Source organism: Lachancea thermotolerans, assembly GCF_000142805.1.
Source record: "Lachancea thermotolerans CBS 6340 chromosome F complete sequence".
NCBI lineage: Eukaryota > Fungi > Ascomycota > Saccharomycetes > Saccharomycetales > Saccharomycetaceae > Lachancea > Lachancea thermotolerans.
The window spans coordinates 745,170-761,116 of NC_013082.1; the positions used below are offsets into that span (position 1 = coordinate 745,170).

Sequence of the window (15,947 nt, forward strand, 5' to 3'; positions counted from 1 at the left end):
AACAGTGACGGAAAATGTATATTTATAATTCTTGTTATACAGGTCTTTATAATGGAAGCCAACAGGAACTGGGCCCCGCATGCTTTTTTACTTTGTGCGCTGTCTGGGCCCACCAGGCGACTTCTTGTTTCTGGCGGTCAAAATCTCAACTCCGTGTTCAGTGACCAACAGTGTGTGCTCGAATTGAGCGCTGAGCTTACCGTCCTTGGTGGCCGCGGTCCAGTCATCCGGCCAGCTGATATCTTGCCAAGCCCCCTCGTTAATCATTGGCTCAATGGTGAACACCATACCGGGCTTCATGACACCAGATGTACGGTTGCCGGCATAGTGTGGGATGCTGGGGGCGCAGTGGAAGAATTTACCAACACCGTGGCCACAGTAAGTGCGGACCACTGAGCACTTATTGTCTTTAGCGTGCTTTTCTATGATATCGCCAAGTTCCTGAAATGTGGATCCAGGTTTGCAGTGCTTGATGGCGGACTTCAGACACTCGCGCGCTGTCTCGACAGTGTTCAGGGCCTCTTTGGAGATGTTGTCACCAACGTAATAAGTTTCATTCAGGTCTGCGTGGAAGCCTTGGTAGAACAAAGAAACATCAAGATTCACGATGTCGCCTTCTTTTAGCACGGTCTGATCTGGGATACCGTGGCATACGGTCTCGTTCACGGAGGTGCACACAGACTTGGGGAAGTTGTAGTAGTTTAGTGGCGAAGGGTATGCACCACGTTTGATCGTTTCTTCGTGCACAATGCGGTCGATCTCATCGGTTGTCACGCCAGGACGGACCGCAGCCGCGGCGATGTCAAGGACCTCACGGCCCATCATGCACACTTTACGAATCTTCTTGATCTCGTCTTTGGAGTAGATGATGATCTTGTTTGTGGTGTCGTTGCGCTGCTCCTGCGTAGGGAGCCCATCGTAAGCCCACTCAGGCTTCTCGATCTCGTCTGGAACGGCACGCCTAGGCGTCAGTGGGTAGGCGGCCCGCAGTTTTCCGGTATACTTGAACTTAGGGAACGGATCGAAAGAGTCTGGCTTGTCATCTTTCCAGTGCATGGCCTTGTGCGCTTTGTAGCTGTTTTTGAAGCAGCCTTCGTTACAGAACTGCGCATCGATGCCTTGCTTGAGGCAGATAGGGCATTTAAGACCAGAGTTACAGGGCTTTCCGCACTGAGCGTCGGAACAACGGACCGCGACAGAAGTCATGATGATGGTGGAGACTCTTGTCTGTGTTTGTTTAACTGATGGAAACTTCAAGACGCAGCTAAAATTTTGAGTTCAATTTTTTAATTTCCATATACAGCTTTAAAGTCCGCAATGAGGCATGGCACGCAACGTACAAAGATCCCGCGCGTGACTACTCTGCAAGGTCTTCGGGCCCGAAGCTCAGCGGTAAAAGGTCTTGTAAAGTTTTTATCATGTGCTTTGAACCGTCGCCGTTGAACATCACTATTGGCATTTTGAGACTGGCGAACTCCCGTATGACCTGCCTGCAGATCCCGCACGGCGATATACAAGTTTCCAGTGAATCACCACTAATAGCCATGCAAAGCCAGTCACTGCGGAAACCCGAAGTCACTGCTTTCACAGCCGCAGTGCGCTCGGCGCAGATGGCACCACCGTAGCTGGCATTCTCGACATTCGCTCCCAGAATGCACTCTTTAGACTGCAACATGATACAACAGCCTACCCTGAATTTTGAGTAGGGGCTGTAAGAGCGCTGGCGAGCTTCCAAGGCATTGCGCTTAAGCTTCTCGAACTCCTCGGTAGACAAATGCTCGAGAGGCGAGTTCATTTGCATAGTTATGATCTTCCTCGTGCCAAAATCACGTTGTGGGCGACGATATCTGTGGTTATCTAGTTTGAGTTTTTATGGTTGCTCAATTTCGGCTATCGGGAATTGCAGACAACATAAAGGCGGGAGCAGGAAAAATCACTGCACAAAAGGCGGGGGAATTTGATTTCCTTCATTACTTGGAAGTGCCAAGAAGGGCTGAGAAGCTTGGATACGCGACGGCAGAGTCGCAATTTAGCGCTTCCAGTACATCTGACATCGTTGATCAATGAGCCTTTAGCATGTTCTGTTTCGAGACCTGTTGTGGTTGCAAAAAGTGCTTGGAACAAGCTTTGTTGATTAGTGTTGATTTATTGCCAGCCAGTCCGCATCGTCTGTTGCTCGTAGCCCTTGTAAGAAGCGTGCCAAAAACAAACTTTCAAGATTCAACGCATGGACATTAAGCTTCAGGCAAGTCTCCTTGCATCGCTTTAGCTTTTATATCTTGTTCCGCCAATTGTCACAGGCTCGTTGTTCTTGCCGTTACTTTCCAACTTTCCTTCGGGGCCTTAAGCGTTCTCTTGCGAACGAGGACTCGAATCCTACCCCGACCCTGTATCTAGTTGCCGAACACCAAGTCTCGCCATTGGCTGAACAACAATGTGGTGGCTTCTTAAGGTTCGTTCTCGGTAGTAGCTAAAGAAGCCTGCAGGGTTAGTAACCAAAGCGTCGTCCAGTCACGTGATCCTAATTTATTGGCAATTTATTTCCCGGGAAAGAAGAATGGCTCAATCACAAACGCCAGCTTGAGGCGCCGCCAGATGTTCTCAGTCTCCTGTTCCGACTGAGGCTCAAACTGGGGCATCTCTCTTGTTTTAACGCGCTGTTTTCATTCAGTCTCACGTGATATAACGCGCAACTTCATCTTTCTTGGCGTAGCTCGTAATTCCCGCAGTGTTAACGGTTACTACTGTAGGTAATTCGTCCACATTTCGCTCTACAGTTGCGACAGCACACCCCCGCTCGTATGGCCTCCTTATCTTGTTGGTTGATGACGATGCCGCCCACAGTTCGTTTAACCACACGGATCGAAAAATTTTCCCGCGATGGCTAGCACAATGCGAACATTTAGTGAGGCAACGTCTTCGCAAAGTCTTGAGCAACACGCGTCAGCCCCGCTTCGAGCCCCCTAACACCATCTTATGAGTTTCAACAACTATTGCATACCATGAAAGAACCAACCAGCGGCAGAAGTCCGGCATCTCAAGTGCTTACTGCCAAGGCGCTGGACTCGACACCACAACCCCCGAAAGACGGCCCCAAAGTCAAAGTCAAACGGCTTGACTCGCTCTTTCTGATCTCGTACTCTGACGCGTCTGCGAGGTCCCCTGCTACCTTGTTAGCGGTTCATGACTTCCGAGTCTCCTTGTACATCGATATCCCCACAATTGACTACTACAACGACCAGCTCAGACACAACGTGATTTCGAGGATCAACAAGAAGTTCAAAGTTCACAAGCTCAAGGAACAGATATTCGCTAGTATCACCAACTTCGATGAGCGCACCTGGGACCTAATCCTGAACAATGGATATCCGCAAAGTCCTGTACAGTTTAACTTTTCAGTATCCTCTAGCGGCTCCTTAAGATACGTTGAAACCATCAAGTTTCTTGTTGAATCTTGTTGGGACAAGATCAAGTCCTCATCTGACCGCGTGCATGCCGTGTTCAAACTTCAGGTTTCTCCGACATCTCTCATCTGGTTCAAAACATTCTTGAATAAGGACCTCTTTGCTTGTGCTGCTGTCCAATTTGAAGTTATCGGCAACTACAACATGATTTCATCATCTACCACGCCTTTCAAAGAGTATTACGCGAAACTAAACGACAAGTTTACCAAGAAGACCAGTTCCACAGATTTCGATTCCATAATCGTAGTCACAAATAGTACAGGTGTAAAGGCCCTTCTGACCATATTGTCAGATAAGCCTCTTACAAGCTACTTGTCGAAGGATTCTTTAGAAGCCTTGCACAGCAACGCTCTGCTAAAACAACCCTCGAAGCCCATCGCTGCTGAAAACGCAGATAGCGACGACGAAACACCGCTAAAAAGGGATTCTTCGTCCTTGCTCAGTTTTCAAAACTCTCTAATCACATCTAACAAGGACAAGTCTGTGAAAGTGCGAACGCCCTTTATTGGACGTGTTCCATACAACAGGCGGGCCGACGCAAAGAACACGTTCCAGTTTGCCACAGATAACCCCAGTACGGACGAGGATTCTGAAACACAGCCTTTAGAGACGTTGGAACCATTCGATGATTCAGATTTGGATGAGGAAGAGGATGATGAGGGCGACGACGATGAAGATGAGGATGGTCTTAGCTTTTCTGTACCCAGCAGACTTTCTCGATGCGGGTCAGAAACCGACTGCGCATCTCAGACGCCTCAGGAAGGCTCAACGTCACGAAGATTTAGATCATTGAGTTTGATGGATCCCGCGCTGCAGGCGCCATTTGCTCAACGAAGCGAGCCGAGTGGATCGCGCGTGCCGTCATCTATCGAGAATTTTGGAGACGAGACGTGCGCTCCAACCGCTAAATTACTAAATCAGGGCCCAACAAACATTTATGTTCACGACGGCCAATTCGGAGAGGGCCCCGCCCCAGGACCTATTAGGAGACCTAGACGTATGCCTCGTACAAAATCGGCCAATAATGTTAGTATTGGGCTGATCCCGCCAGAGTTTTTTTCACGTATTTCTTCGCCCTCTTCCAGCAACAGCAGTTCTAATACCTCCCTGACAAACTTGAACATCTTGCCAGGTACTTTTTCAAAGCTCTTGGAACCCTCTGGAGACGGCGGCGATGAGGAAAGCCAATCTCTCTTCAAGAGAAGTTTGATTGACAAATCATTCAAGGAGGTTAAAAAGCAGCCATCATTCCACTTCGGCTCCAATCCGCTAGCTGCCCACGATCTGAACAGATTTGCCTTGAACTTTAGGCCAAGCAAAACAATACCGATCAGCGCTAAGGTTCTAGACGACGAGGACAGGCTAATGTCAGGCCAAAGCAACTTTAACGAGCAGACCTCGGACGAGGAGGCCAGATCTAATGCAGACTCTACATCTACCTTGGTGCGGCCAGGTAGCTTGAAATCTAATTCCTCTGCCAATTCACCTGGTCTTCAAAATCTTAAGCTGCAGATATATGGCGATAACGAGAACCCGTCTGGCAATGAGAATGGAGCACAAGAAAAAGGACCAGAACCCGCTAAGCCAAAGCCTGCGTACAAAAAGCCTAAATTTACCTTAGATCTGTACAACGATGACGAGGTTCAATCTTCGGGTGGCTGGCTTTTGGGCGGGAACGCTAAATAACGTTCTTGAGCAAGAGCTCAACTACTTTGCATCTGTAAATTAAATAATTGTCATTTGGAGTTAATAATTGGATAAAAAGCATTCACATGGGCCCCTTGGTACCGCTCAACAGTGACATGCGCGAAGTGCTAATAAAATTGTTTAGCATCACAGAAAACGAAATATTGAACCGCTGTTATCTTGTGTACGCCGACATTCTCGCACCGAGCAGTGAAAGACTCTCGCATCTTGCAGGTTCCGCATTATTAACCTTAGCATTAGAAGCTTATCTCAAAGTTAAGATCGGACACTTTCGGTCATTCGGGCGTGTTGAGGCCGGGGCCGATGAGCGAACGTAATCTACAAGAGGGCCATCATCGAAGCCCGACTAATGGAGAATGTAAAGTGCCCACACAGGAGCCAAACGCCCAGCCCAGCTGGTGGAGAGACTGCTTATACTGGCTTGTAACATTTGAAGCCCGGGAGACAAGAAAATCGAACTATAGCTCCATGCCCAAGGTAGTCAACTACAACTTTTTTTTGGGAGGCCGCCTGCGAGCGGTTTCTGGCACAGAACCTCTCTCGCTTTTCGTCCTAATTGCACTATTGGCTCCCATGGTTCTGTATTCCATATTTGAAGCACAAGCTCTGTGGCGGCTGGGCCGCGGACATGGTGCGCTTGTGATACTGTTCTACTACTTTTGGGCCATTTGTCTCGTGTCTTTCATAAAAACGGCCACAAGTGATCCAGGAGTACTACCACGCAACGTGCATGTTCCCATAGTGGGTGAAGAGTTCCAGCTCCCGCGCAGTTACTACAACATAATTACGCTGCCAAGTGCTCATCCAGAAGGTAAAACCGTGGACGTGAAGTACTGCGCAACCTGCCGAATTTGGCGACCACCACGCGCATCGCACTGTTCCACTTGTGAAGCCTGTGTTCTCACACACGATCATCACTGCACCTGGGTGAACAACTGTATAGGTCAGCGAAACTACCGCTACTTTTTGACATTCTTAGCCAGCTGCTGCCTTGCTACAACGCTGTGCATCGTGGGCTGTGGAATCCGAGTTGCACAGGCAACGCGGCCGGACAGGGTGGTTGTGGCGATCCTACTAATAATTTACTGCGCGCTCGGCTTGTGCTATCCGCTGCTTCTGCTGGTGTACCACATGTTTCTCACTTCTACTCAGCAAACAACTCGAGAATATCTCAAGCATGTGCCCTCGAAGACCGCTATCCGCCAAGCGCTCTCGTCTCCAAATGCGAATCCCTTTGAAAAAGGCAACCGAATCAAAAACATGATCTCTCTCATCTGCCAGAGAAGAGGAGTCAGTGTGATGAGCGCCAGAGAATCTCATTCTGCCGGCGATTGGAGGTTCGTGAGCCTGCCGCAGCCTCATAGCTTTGAAAAGGTTTGAGCACATGACTGCTGGTCAGCATGGTTCGGGGCCGTGGTCCTATCTCATATCTGATCACAAATACGTAAGCTCATCGCGGAGTGAATCCGATGCTTCCTTTTTCCGAGAAATTCGAAAAATAGAATCGGATAGTATAAAAAGTCTGAGAACAAAACCGATAAAGCTACAAGGTACATGATAAAGAATTCAACAAAGGAGTGCGGCACTTCAATCCTCATATTTTAATTGCATCGCGATGAAGCTGTTCCAAAACACTCAAGAATTTTCTTATCCCTGGGAGCAGGTAACAGCTGCCAACTGGAGAAAATACCCAAACGAGGTCTCAACGCATGTGGTCGCCGTTGACGTTCTCAGACGCGAGCTAGATTCAACGGGAACGAGGCTCACGAGTGAGCGGCTTATAACATGCCAACAATCTGTGCCTAAGTGGCTGGCAATGCTGGTTGGATCCTCGAATAAGAGCTACGTGCGGGAAGTTTCGGTAGTGGACCTTAACGCGAAGACGCTCACGCTGCGCAGTTGCAACTTGACGTGCGCGCACTTACTGAAGGTCTACGAGACGGTCAAGTATCAGCCTCATGCGCTGGATGCGAGCAGAACCGTATTCCAACAGGAAGCACAGATTACAGCGTACGCCACGATCCAGACGCTCTGCAATAAGATCGAGGAGTGGTCGGTCAAACGGTTCGGGGAAAACGCATCTAAAGGCAGAAAGGGGTTCGACTCCGTGCTTCGCATGCTAAGTGACAACTGGGAGCAGCGCGACAAGCTTGTGGACGAGCTCAGTGACTCGATTGCGGATCGGGTTGCAGGAACCGTCGGAGAGATCCGCGCCACAACCGACTCACTGATAAAGGAAACGGAGATGAAATCAACGTCCCTTGTTTCGCGCTACTCCAAGGAGACCCAGCGTGCGTTCAATAAGACCTAGAGTTCGCGCGGAGCTCATGCATCCACGGGGCGTCTACGGAGCGCTTGCCGTTCCGTAGATCCTGTACAAAAGCGTCGCTGATACAAAGGCCCCCATCTCGCTCGTCAGAGCTGCATTATACCACACTGTACATAGAAAACTGCTATACAGCCACAATCTAAACATTCATTGCACATTTATTCCAGTTAGCTTAGGAGCTTCAAGCATCTTGGAGCTGAGCTCAAGCCATCTGGCGTAGCGAGTGACGTACAAGCAAGTCATCGAATCCTTTCAGAACTCATTCGCAACCCGAAGACCTTGCTCGAGCTTTCGAGCAGAAACTCATTTCAGGACTCATTTACCGTCGCTGATCGATGCGCCGCTCATAAAACCTTTGCTGGAAACATCCGGCACGAAACAAAGCGAGAAACAACTTGAGAAATTCCAGCAAGCCATGAATTCCTCTTGAAGCCTAGAAATTAACATTCCTATATGTTTTTCGACTAGAGTCCGTGCATTCCTTAGCACTTAGATCAAGCATGGTACTGTTGGAAATTGTAAACCTAACTTTAACCAAATTTTGATCACAGTGGCACTTGCCAATACTCGCACGTATGTTCCGACGTGCGACTGCGTTCTCTTGTTCTCTATGTTCCAAAGGCCTTGTTCTTCCGAGTAACTCAGTTAAACATTCACATGGCTAGCGAAAGCTGGCAACAATGGAGAAAGCGTCACCAGATATCGTCCGAAGGCAGAGACTTGAAAGATAACAGCTGTTATTACATGAAACTGTAGACGACGCCTAGTACTCTTCCCTCTCCCGTGGCTTTGGTTCTTCGCATCTTCGCCAGCACTGTTAACTTGGGAGCTTCTACTAGTCAAGACGCTGGATCACGAGCTTAGTAACTCGTTTATTCACGGAATTGCTAACTCGCTAACTCGCTAACTCATTAACTCATAAACGTTTCTTCTTTAGTGATGATCCAGAAGCTCAACTACCACGAAGCTGAAAAAATTTGGAATGCGATGAGATGAGCTCGAACTGTACAGGACCTTGGCAAGCTGGATAGAGTCAAGCTGGAATTCTATCACATGGCTCCCGAGGATAAAGGGTCTCAGGTCAAGGCGCGGATTGACCACGGCGATGTCGAGCAACTTGTCAAATTGGAACCGAATCTGAACGACCATGAATTGGAATTAACGCTGCACACGCTTTTGACGCAGGCTAACGAGAACCCGGACGCAGACGATCCGCTGCACCACGCACTCGAGAAGGTTATCTCGGAAATGGAGCTGCCAGAGATGATGGTTGGGCCCGCCGCGGGCTGGGGGCCTCTGGAACCGGACCAAGACTCGGTGCTGGAGTCGCCTACGCACCTGACTGTGGAAAACATCTTGGCCGGCGACGCACTACACAATTACGGCGGTCGGGGCAAGAAGAGGGCCTACGATGATCAAGAAAACGAGGATGAGACCGGGCGCGATCCTCTTTGCGACGCTCACGTTAGGGAGCCCAACACAGCGCTACAGAACGTGTATGAGACTCTCTCTCCAGAGTCGCTTTCGCCGATCTCAGACTCGGGTTACAAGCAGAAAAGCGCCCACCCAGCAGCTCCCGCCGCAGTCGCCAGAGTGGATGGGCGGCCCACGCCCAAACCAGCCAGTGCGGTGCAGAGCACCGTTCCAAATGGGACAGAGAAGAAGCATACGTCTGCTGAGCCACCTTCCAAGCTCACCAACGAGTTCACAATGCTACAGGTTGCGGACGTGAAGAAACGCATTATAAACACGCACAAACTCATGCTCAACTTCAACTTTCTCAAGGACGGATACGCCAGAACGTGCGTGGAGCTCAAACGAACGCTGTTGAGGCTGAAGCAGAGCGAGGTTCATAGAGCGCAGCTACTGCAAGAGAACGAGCGTTTAAAGAGACTAGTCATCGAGCAAAACAACAAGCTGGAGGGCGTGCAAGCAACACGGCCCGCTAGCCTCACGTGAGCTCGCATCATTGCATATACAACTTGTACAGTAATATTACCGTCATGATCCAATAGAAACACTGTGAGCATGCTCCAGCGAGCCAGTCCCTGAAGCGACAGGCCTGGGGTCTCAGCTAGCACAGCACGTGCAGCGCAGCCCCGGGCAACCACCGCCCACAACCGATACTTATCGGCCCTAGCCGCCTACACATCACGCTGTCAAATGCAAGAGATGCATCTCAAAACTTCACTATACATTCTATTGAATTACACAGTTCAAGCCTTGATCTTGAAGGTGGAGTGACACTTACCACAGTAGTGTCTGTCCTTGTGGTTAGCCAAGAAGGTACCGGCGCCACAGTTTGGACACTCTCTTCTCAACTTGGTAACCTTACCCTCAGAGTCGACCTTGAAGTAGTTCAAGACAGCAAGCTTGACCTTCTTGTGCTTGTGCTTGATCTTCTTTGGGGTGGTGTAGACCTTCTTCTTTCTCTTCTTACCACCACCTCTCAATCTTAGCACCAAGTGCAGAGTAGACTCCTTCTGGATGTTGTAGTCAGACAAGGTTCTGCCATCCTCCAACTGCTTACCAGCGAAGATCAATCTCTGTTGGTCAGGTGGGATACCCTCCTTGTCCTGGATCTTGGACTTGACGTTGTCGATGGTGTCCGAAGACTCCACCTCCAAGGTGATGGTCTTACCAGTTAAGGTCTTGACGAAAATTTGCATCTTGGTTTGTCGGCAAAGAGTGCTTCTTTCTTACCAAGTAGCTTGATTTCTAGCTTTTGAATGTCCAAGTTTGTCTCCAAGCATTGTTCCTGTTAAATTTCATTGTTCCCGTGAGTTGTCGAGCTTGCGTCGGTGTTGCAAGTCCCATGACCACCTGAAGAAAATTCTGAATATTTTCACTTTTCAAAAATTAATCGAAAAGTTATGGGTGTCGAGGGCAGTCCAAGGTGCGGCGAAGACACGTAATGAAAAGGTGAAATAGTCGGCGTTCTTCACACATCATCACGACAATGGCATGGTCAGGTAAGCGAGGTATCATGTTGGAGCGAGTATTAAGAGTCATTAAATAAAGAGCTCATCAAACTGAGGGCGCCAGGCTCTTCGTACCGACCACTTTGCAGGTCAAGGAGCGTGGGCATTTCAAAGATCGCGGGCAGTTTGAGGGTAATATACAGTTCGAAATAGGGAAACATGATCCGGCCCGCGTGCGGGACGCACCTCAGTTTATGAGTTATGGCCTGCAAATCTTCTTAATCAATATTTGTAACACGTAATTCGGATTGGATTTCAAGTCGGCACTTGGACGCGACGATGCGTAAAGAAATTAACCTGAAAGCTTCGATGAACGGGTGTGTCGCGATGCTGTAAATATTCCCAACTTGCTTAGGGCACGCGGCGCGGTGGTAATTGCGATGTAGGGGCCTGAGACTAGCTTGAGGTGTGCTTTGTATCATGTAACATAAAAACGTAATACCTCTGAATGGGGAGGGGGATAGGATACGAGAGTCCATAGGGCTAGCATCAGGGGGCTGTAGTAGTAGTTTTTTATGAGCGCACTGTTCGAGCCGCAATTGTTACTTCAGGCTTTTTGCAAAGAGAAGAATGCGCGTCGTGCCAGTAGATTAATGTTAGCGGTGCCATATTCGCAAGCAGCGTTATCAAGTCCGCAAACAGCGTTATCGAGGTCTAGAGACTAGGCCTTGCAACCTTACACTACTAGCAGTTACGGTCTGCGCATCGAGTGCATCACAGGTCAAGGTCGGAATCACTTTCATCTGTTCGGCCCGTCCTTATACCACGAGGCTGTATTTTTCTCGCCAGCACCCCGCAATTGAACAGAATCGTCTCCAGAGTACCAGCTTCAAAGTCGTCGGTTTGGTTCCCAAGGCGCGTGAAGCCCACAATCTTGTCTCTTTCCAAGCCGTTTTTATAGGCAACGACGCAAGGGAGAACTTTTATTTGAAGCTTCGTCACAAGGAAAGGGCACTTTTCCACACTAATCCTGAAAAAGCGCGTCATTATATGCTTCTCAGCAAGTTTCTTTAGCTTGGCGTCCATCGTGGCGCACTTCTGGAAGCTATCCAGATAGAAGTGAATCACGACCTGGTCCGTCGCCGAAGTTAGCCTCATTAGTTCGCTTTCATCTGTCATAGTGAAAACTTGGCCATACTGCTCAGACTCAACGTTATGCTTCATTTTTCTCATGTCATCAGCTATCTGTTGTAGCCGCTGCTCTCTGTATTTTTCCATAAAATCAGTGTCGTCCTCCAGCTCACCTAGAATCTCGTCTAAGGAAGCCCCATCATCATCAACCTCAGATGTGCGGCCATTAGCTTTATCCACTATACTTTTCTCATAGGCTTCAAGTTGATCCAAAGGCATTTTGTACCGATTGTTCGGCAATCTTTAAGTTCTCCGGTTTCTTGAACGGCTTTTTTTTAGATTCATGATCCGAAACATCAACATCCCTTCCGCAGCAAGAGGAAAACTCAAAGTCCCGTGTAAGCGCAATGAACTCCTTGTATGAGCTGGACCCCAAGTTCCGAGAACTGCTAACACTAGATAACTTTCTTGGCGGTCTTACAGTCCATGAGTTCGTGCACAAAATCAGCAATGAAAACTCCTTGAAGGATAGAGCTGCGCACGCTGGTTCATGGGAAAACGTTGACCCTAAGCCCTATATTAGAACTTTTGAGTCTACTGTAAAGGAACTGAAAAGGTTAAGTGCCGATGCTGACAGTCGAAAGGGCCAATTAGAGCAGGAAGTGGCTAAATACGAGCTGCTGCATTCCCAGCAAGTATTACAACTTTCAGGGAACCTCAGGTCTATTGTTAAGGATACAGGAGATCTTGATTCCAAACTGACAGACGTTACACAGGTTGTGTCGCCCTTGGGTGAAAAGCTTGAGAAAGCTATCAAGCGCAAGAACATGTATATCAAATCAGTGGAATTGATCTCTCATTACTCCTCATTCTATTCCCAAGGCTCCTCCGAAAACTTGGAAAAGCTTCGAGTATCTGAGAATTGGAATCCAAGGGCTCGAGCTGCAATATTGGTCAAAAACCTTTTGGCCTTAGCAAGAAAGGTAGAGACTAAGTCGTTGCCCAAGACGTTAACTACAACAGCTGCAATCGAGAAGTACTCCGAAAACATGGAGAACGAATTGCTTGCAGAGTTCAATTCTGCATATCGTGAAAGTAACTTTGATCAATTGAATGAAATCGCGATAATACTCAATCACTACAATAATGGTCTCAATGTTATCCAAAGTTTTATAAACCAACATGAGTATTTTGTGGATACTGGTGAGGAAGAACCGCTGTTTGACGAGTCTTTTAAGAGCAAAATCACAGATATGAACTACCATGGAATCTGTTACGATAAATCGATGGTCACAACGTTGGACGAAATAGAATCATTAATCAAAAACGAATCAAAGATAGTGAAGAAAGTTTTCGAAAACCGTAGCGCGTTTGTGTTGCAGCTGTTTATCCAGCGGATATTTGCACAAAAAATCGAACCGAGGGTTGGCGACCTATTAAATGCATCGCTATCCCTTTCCAACCTAGCCTTTGTGAGAATGCTCTATGCCTTGCACTCGCTAATTGGTCAGTTTGTGAAAGATTTGACAGAATTTTTCCAATTTCTAAGTTTGGATACTGAGGGTGACTTGGTACCAACTCTTGAGCGCTGCTTCTCTGACCTTTTCGCGAAAATCATATACGACAGGTCGAAATACTTTGACTTGGAAAAGCGCAGTCTAGAGACCGCCCTGTCGCTAAAAACCTCCACGTTCTCAATCGCACATGATAAAGAAATCTTCGCAAGAGCCTTGAGTAACAAACTCGTAAATGGGGCGACGTTTTCACAGGATATTGACCTTCAAGACTACAATGCATCTTCGAACAGCAAACTTTCTCAAATCAACAATTTCCTCAAAAGTCATTTAGAGCGAGACAAGAGGCCGACATACTCTGATGCACCATTTCAAAACCTTACTGAGGGGGGCAACGCTAATGACTCTATGCGCGGGGCGACAGCCACTGATTTTTCGCTTCAAAGTATTGATAGCATGCTCAAGTGCGCTATCGAGTCTATTGCGCGGGTAATGGAACTGGTGCCAAGTAAGGCCAATGAATATACATTTGAAATTGTGGAGACTGTTTTGATGGGCACCATAGGTTCTTACGTTGAGGCCGGCCTAGAAGTTGCATACACAGAAATGGCCGAGCAAGATATATCAAAATGTGCCGATGTGAATTTATCGTACTTAGAATACGTTTCGAAAGCTTCTGAAATGCTAAGTCTCATATCCGCGTCAGTTAAAACAGTTGTTCTGCCGCTCTTTGTAAACGCTCCTGATGTTAAGAAAGGGATCATAAGTTTGGCAAACCACTACATCAAAAAGTGTGAACTTCTTATAAACATCATGATAGAAGAGACGATACATGGATACACACAGAGATTTGCATTTTCTCTCTCGAAGCAAAAAAAGAAGGACTTCTTGCCAAAAGGTCAAGATATATTGGATCAGGATACCCTTCCTGCTTCAGAAATAGTGAAGGATTTACACAGTCTTTACTCTCAGATTAGCCTTTACCTGAAGAATGAAAATCTCAAATCGTTCTTAAGGCAGGTTGGCAATACTCTTTATCGGTTCCTTCTTGAACATTACAAAAAATTTCAGGTGAGTTCGGTGGGCGGTATCATTGTGACAAAAGATATCATTGGTATCCAGACGGCAGTTGAAGAATGGTCGGTAGAGGAAATACTAGGCGACTTCACAACTTTAAGGGAGCTCGCTAATTTGTTTACCGTGCAGCCGGAGGAATTGAGCTCCTTGACTAGTGAAGGGCGCCTTGCGTTAGTGGATCGTTCCACAATATCAGCATATATCGCGAAGCGCGAGGATTTCAATCAGGAGAGTTTTGTTAGCAAGTTTAAAATGCACTTAGGTTAAGTTCTTGGTAAATAAGTAAACAAAAGCCATGTTTGGCGGCTTCAAATTTGTTTGTAATAAAATACAAAAACTAGGAATATCATTAGAGTCATCAGAGCCATGTTTAAGGCAAACCGTTCAAACATCAATTTCTTATGTGTTGAGAACAATTCGTCAAGCTCCTGACGACTCGAGCGAGAGTCAGACTTTTTGTTTGCAATTGGAAGAACGTTCGCCAGGTCCTCAGTCTTTCTGTCATAGGTTGAGCCTACTAGTCTATTGAATGAGCTGGGGTGGAAATGCATCCAAAAAAATAGTATGGTCGTCAGGATATATGTGAAGACATACACTTTTATGGGTTTGTAAGGGTCGGGCAAGTAACAGATGTCCGTATGATATGTTTCAGATGCGAATGTATCATCTGGATTGTAAAGTGAGACCAGCTGGATAGCTGGTTTTGATATACCCATGTTCATTGCGCACGATTTCACTGTTATTTCCTCAGCGGTTTGCTGCCCTATTGGTAACAAATAAGTGTGACTTATATGACAGTAGTCATGGTCATCACCTGAAAACACTAAGGAGGGACTGATTGTTTGTAAAACCTCTTGACTCAGTTCATGATCGATAACGGTTTGATATTGCACCCCCTTCATCATTGGAAAAGGCTTCTGAGATTCACGTTTGGATCCACAAGTTTGCGAGATAGGATCTCTGTATAACGGGACATGTGTCAACATGATTCTTGGATGCTTTTTGGGAATAGACGCAAATGAATCTAAGAACGCGCGTGGTACAGCCGACACATTCTCGTTTTTTGTATCTGACAAAGAAATAGTATCCAACAGAACAATTGTATGGTTTCCGACTTCCCAAGCGGACGACGGGTCCCCAAAGTAGAACTTGAATCTAGTAAGGCTGTCCTCAATTACTGTGTCACCAAACCCTATATCGTGATTACCTGGAAGCGACATAACGGTTAGACGGTTAGGCTTCTTTGGGAAAATCTTATTGAACCGCTCATACTCTTTGAACCAGTCGCTATCGTTCCAGCGTCTCCCGCCATCAAAGAGGTCACCTAGAAAGAACGTTGAATCGGGGTCTAAGTGATAGTGCAAATGTTTCCAGTTGCGTGCATGGTAGTTGTCTAGCAGTTGTTGCGTAAAGTAGTTAACTATCCACGGCCTACTAGGGTATGAATGTGCGTCCATGATTTGTGGATCTGCAAGCAAAGCCATACGATGCGGGCTTGCGCCGCTTGGCCAATTCTCCCATTTGGACCACTGACAACGATTTACTGCACGCTTTATGACCCTTCTTTCATAGTACTGAATTAAACACACCCACAGGCACAAGAACGAAATGAGGTACTTCCAGCACAATTTCCCCCAGATTGAACTACCGTTTTTCTCCTTGGGGCGTAATACCTTGTTCCTTTCTCCTCCAGCACTGCTAAAAGGAGCAGCACTCTCTTTATCACGTCTCCGGTAAGGCATCTGACTTCTTGTCGGCCGGTCTGATGATTATAGTACGTAGTTTCCCGTCTTTCTTCTTACAC

The 15,947-nt window shown here is 47.3% G+C and overlaps 10 protein-coding genes across 10 annotated transcripts; 5 read left to right on the forward strand and 5 right to left on the reverse strand.

The window, feature by feature from the left end:
• Positions 1-87: 87 nt before the first annotated feature.
• Positions 88-1,206, reverse strand: MAP1 (methionine aminopeptidase MAP1; the record flags this gene model as incomplete). Its single annotated transcript, XM_002554531.1, has 1 exon — positions 88-1,206. The coding sequence occupies one exon, from the start codon at positions 1,204-1,206 to the stop codon at positions 88-90; it is 1,119 nt and encodes a 372-aa protein (XP_002554577.1).
• A 151-nt stretch (positions 1,207-1,357) lies between these two features.
• CDD1 (cytidine deaminase) lies at positions 1,358-1,801 on the reverse strand (the record flags this gene model as incomplete). Its single annotated transcript, XM_002554532.1, has 1 exon — positions 1,358-1,801. One exon carries the CDS (start codon positions 1,799-1,801, stop codon positions 1,358-1,360), a length of 444 nt encoding a protein of 147 aa, XP_002554578.1.
• A 1,201-nt stretch (positions 1,802-3,002) lies between these two features.
• SND1 (Snd1p) lies at positions 3,003-5,150 on the forward strand (the record flags this gene model as incomplete). The annotated part of the gene is made up of 1 exon (XM_002554533.1): positions 3,003-5,150. One exon carries the CDS (start codon positions 3,003-3,005, stop codon positions 5,148-5,150), a length of 2,148 nt encoding a protein of 715 aa, XP_002554579.1.
• A 324-nt stretch (positions 5,151-5,474) lies between these two features.
• ERF2 (palmitoyltransferase ERF2) lies at positions 5,475-6,551 on the forward strand (the record flags this gene model as incomplete). The annotated part of the gene is made up of 1 exon (XM_002554534.1): positions 5,475-6,551. One exon carries the CDS (start codon positions 5,475-5,477, stop codon positions 6,549-6,551), a length of 1,077 nt encoding a protein of 358 aa, XP_002554580.1.
• Positions 6,552-6,786: 235 nt separating this feature from the next.
• On the forward strand, positions 6,787-7,482 carry KLTH0F08690g (PRELI/slowmo family protein; the record flags this gene model as incomplete). The annotated part of the gene is made up of 1 exon (XM_002554535.1): positions 6,787-7,482. The coding sequence occupies one exon, from the start codon at positions 6,787-6,789 to the stop codon at positions 7,480-7,482; it is 696 nt and encodes a 231-aa protein (XP_002554581.1).
• A 1,071-nt stretch (positions 7,483-8,553) lies between these two features.
• ATC1 (Atc1p) lies at positions 8,554-9,459 on the forward strand (the record flags this gene model as incomplete). Its single annotated transcript, XM_002554536.1, has 1 exon — positions 8,554-9,459. The coding sequence occupies one exon, from the start codon at positions 8,554-8,556 to the stop codon at positions 9,457-9,459; it is 906 nt and encodes a 301-aa protein (XP_002554582.1).
• Positions 9,460-9,716: 257 nt separating this feature from the next.
• RPS31 (ubiquitin-40S ribosomal protein S31 fusion protein) lies at positions 9,717-10,169 on the reverse strand (the record flags this gene model as incomplete). The annotated part of the gene is made up of 1 exon (XM_002554537.1): positions 9,717-10,169. The coding sequence occupies one exon, from the start codon at positions 10,167-10,169 to the stop codon at positions 9,717-9,719; it is 453 nt and encodes a 150-aa protein (XP_002554583.1).
• Positions 10,170-11,195: 1,026 nt separating this feature from the next.
• On the reverse strand, positions 11,196-11,831 carry PLP1 (Plp1p; the record flags this gene model as incomplete). Its single annotated transcript, XM_002554538.1, has 1 exon — positions 11,196-11,831. The coding sequence occupies one exon, from the start codon at positions 11,829-11,831 to the stop codon at positions 11,196-11,198; it is 636 nt and encodes a 211-aa protein (XP_002554584.1).
• A 128-nt stretch (positions 11,832-11,959) lies between these two features.
• On the forward strand, positions 11,960-14,410 carry SEC10 (exocyst subunit SEC10; the record flags this gene model as incomplete). Its single annotated transcript, XM_002554539.1, has 1 exon — positions 11,960-14,410. One exon carries the CDS (start codon positions 11,960-11,962, stop codon positions 14,408-14,410), a length of 2,451 nt encoding a protein of 816 aa, XP_002554585.1.
• A 41-nt stretch (positions 14,411-14,451) lies between these two features.
• On the reverse strand, positions 14,452-15,885 carry CDC1 (putative lipid phosphatase CDC1; the record flags this gene model as incomplete). Its single annotated transcript, XM_002554540.1, has 1 exon — positions 14,452-15,885. One exon carries the CDS (start codon positions 15,883-15,885, stop codon positions 14,452-14,454), a length of 1,434 nt encoding a protein of 477 aa, XP_002554586.1.
• Between the last annotated feature and the right edge of the window lie 62 nt (positions 15,886-15,947).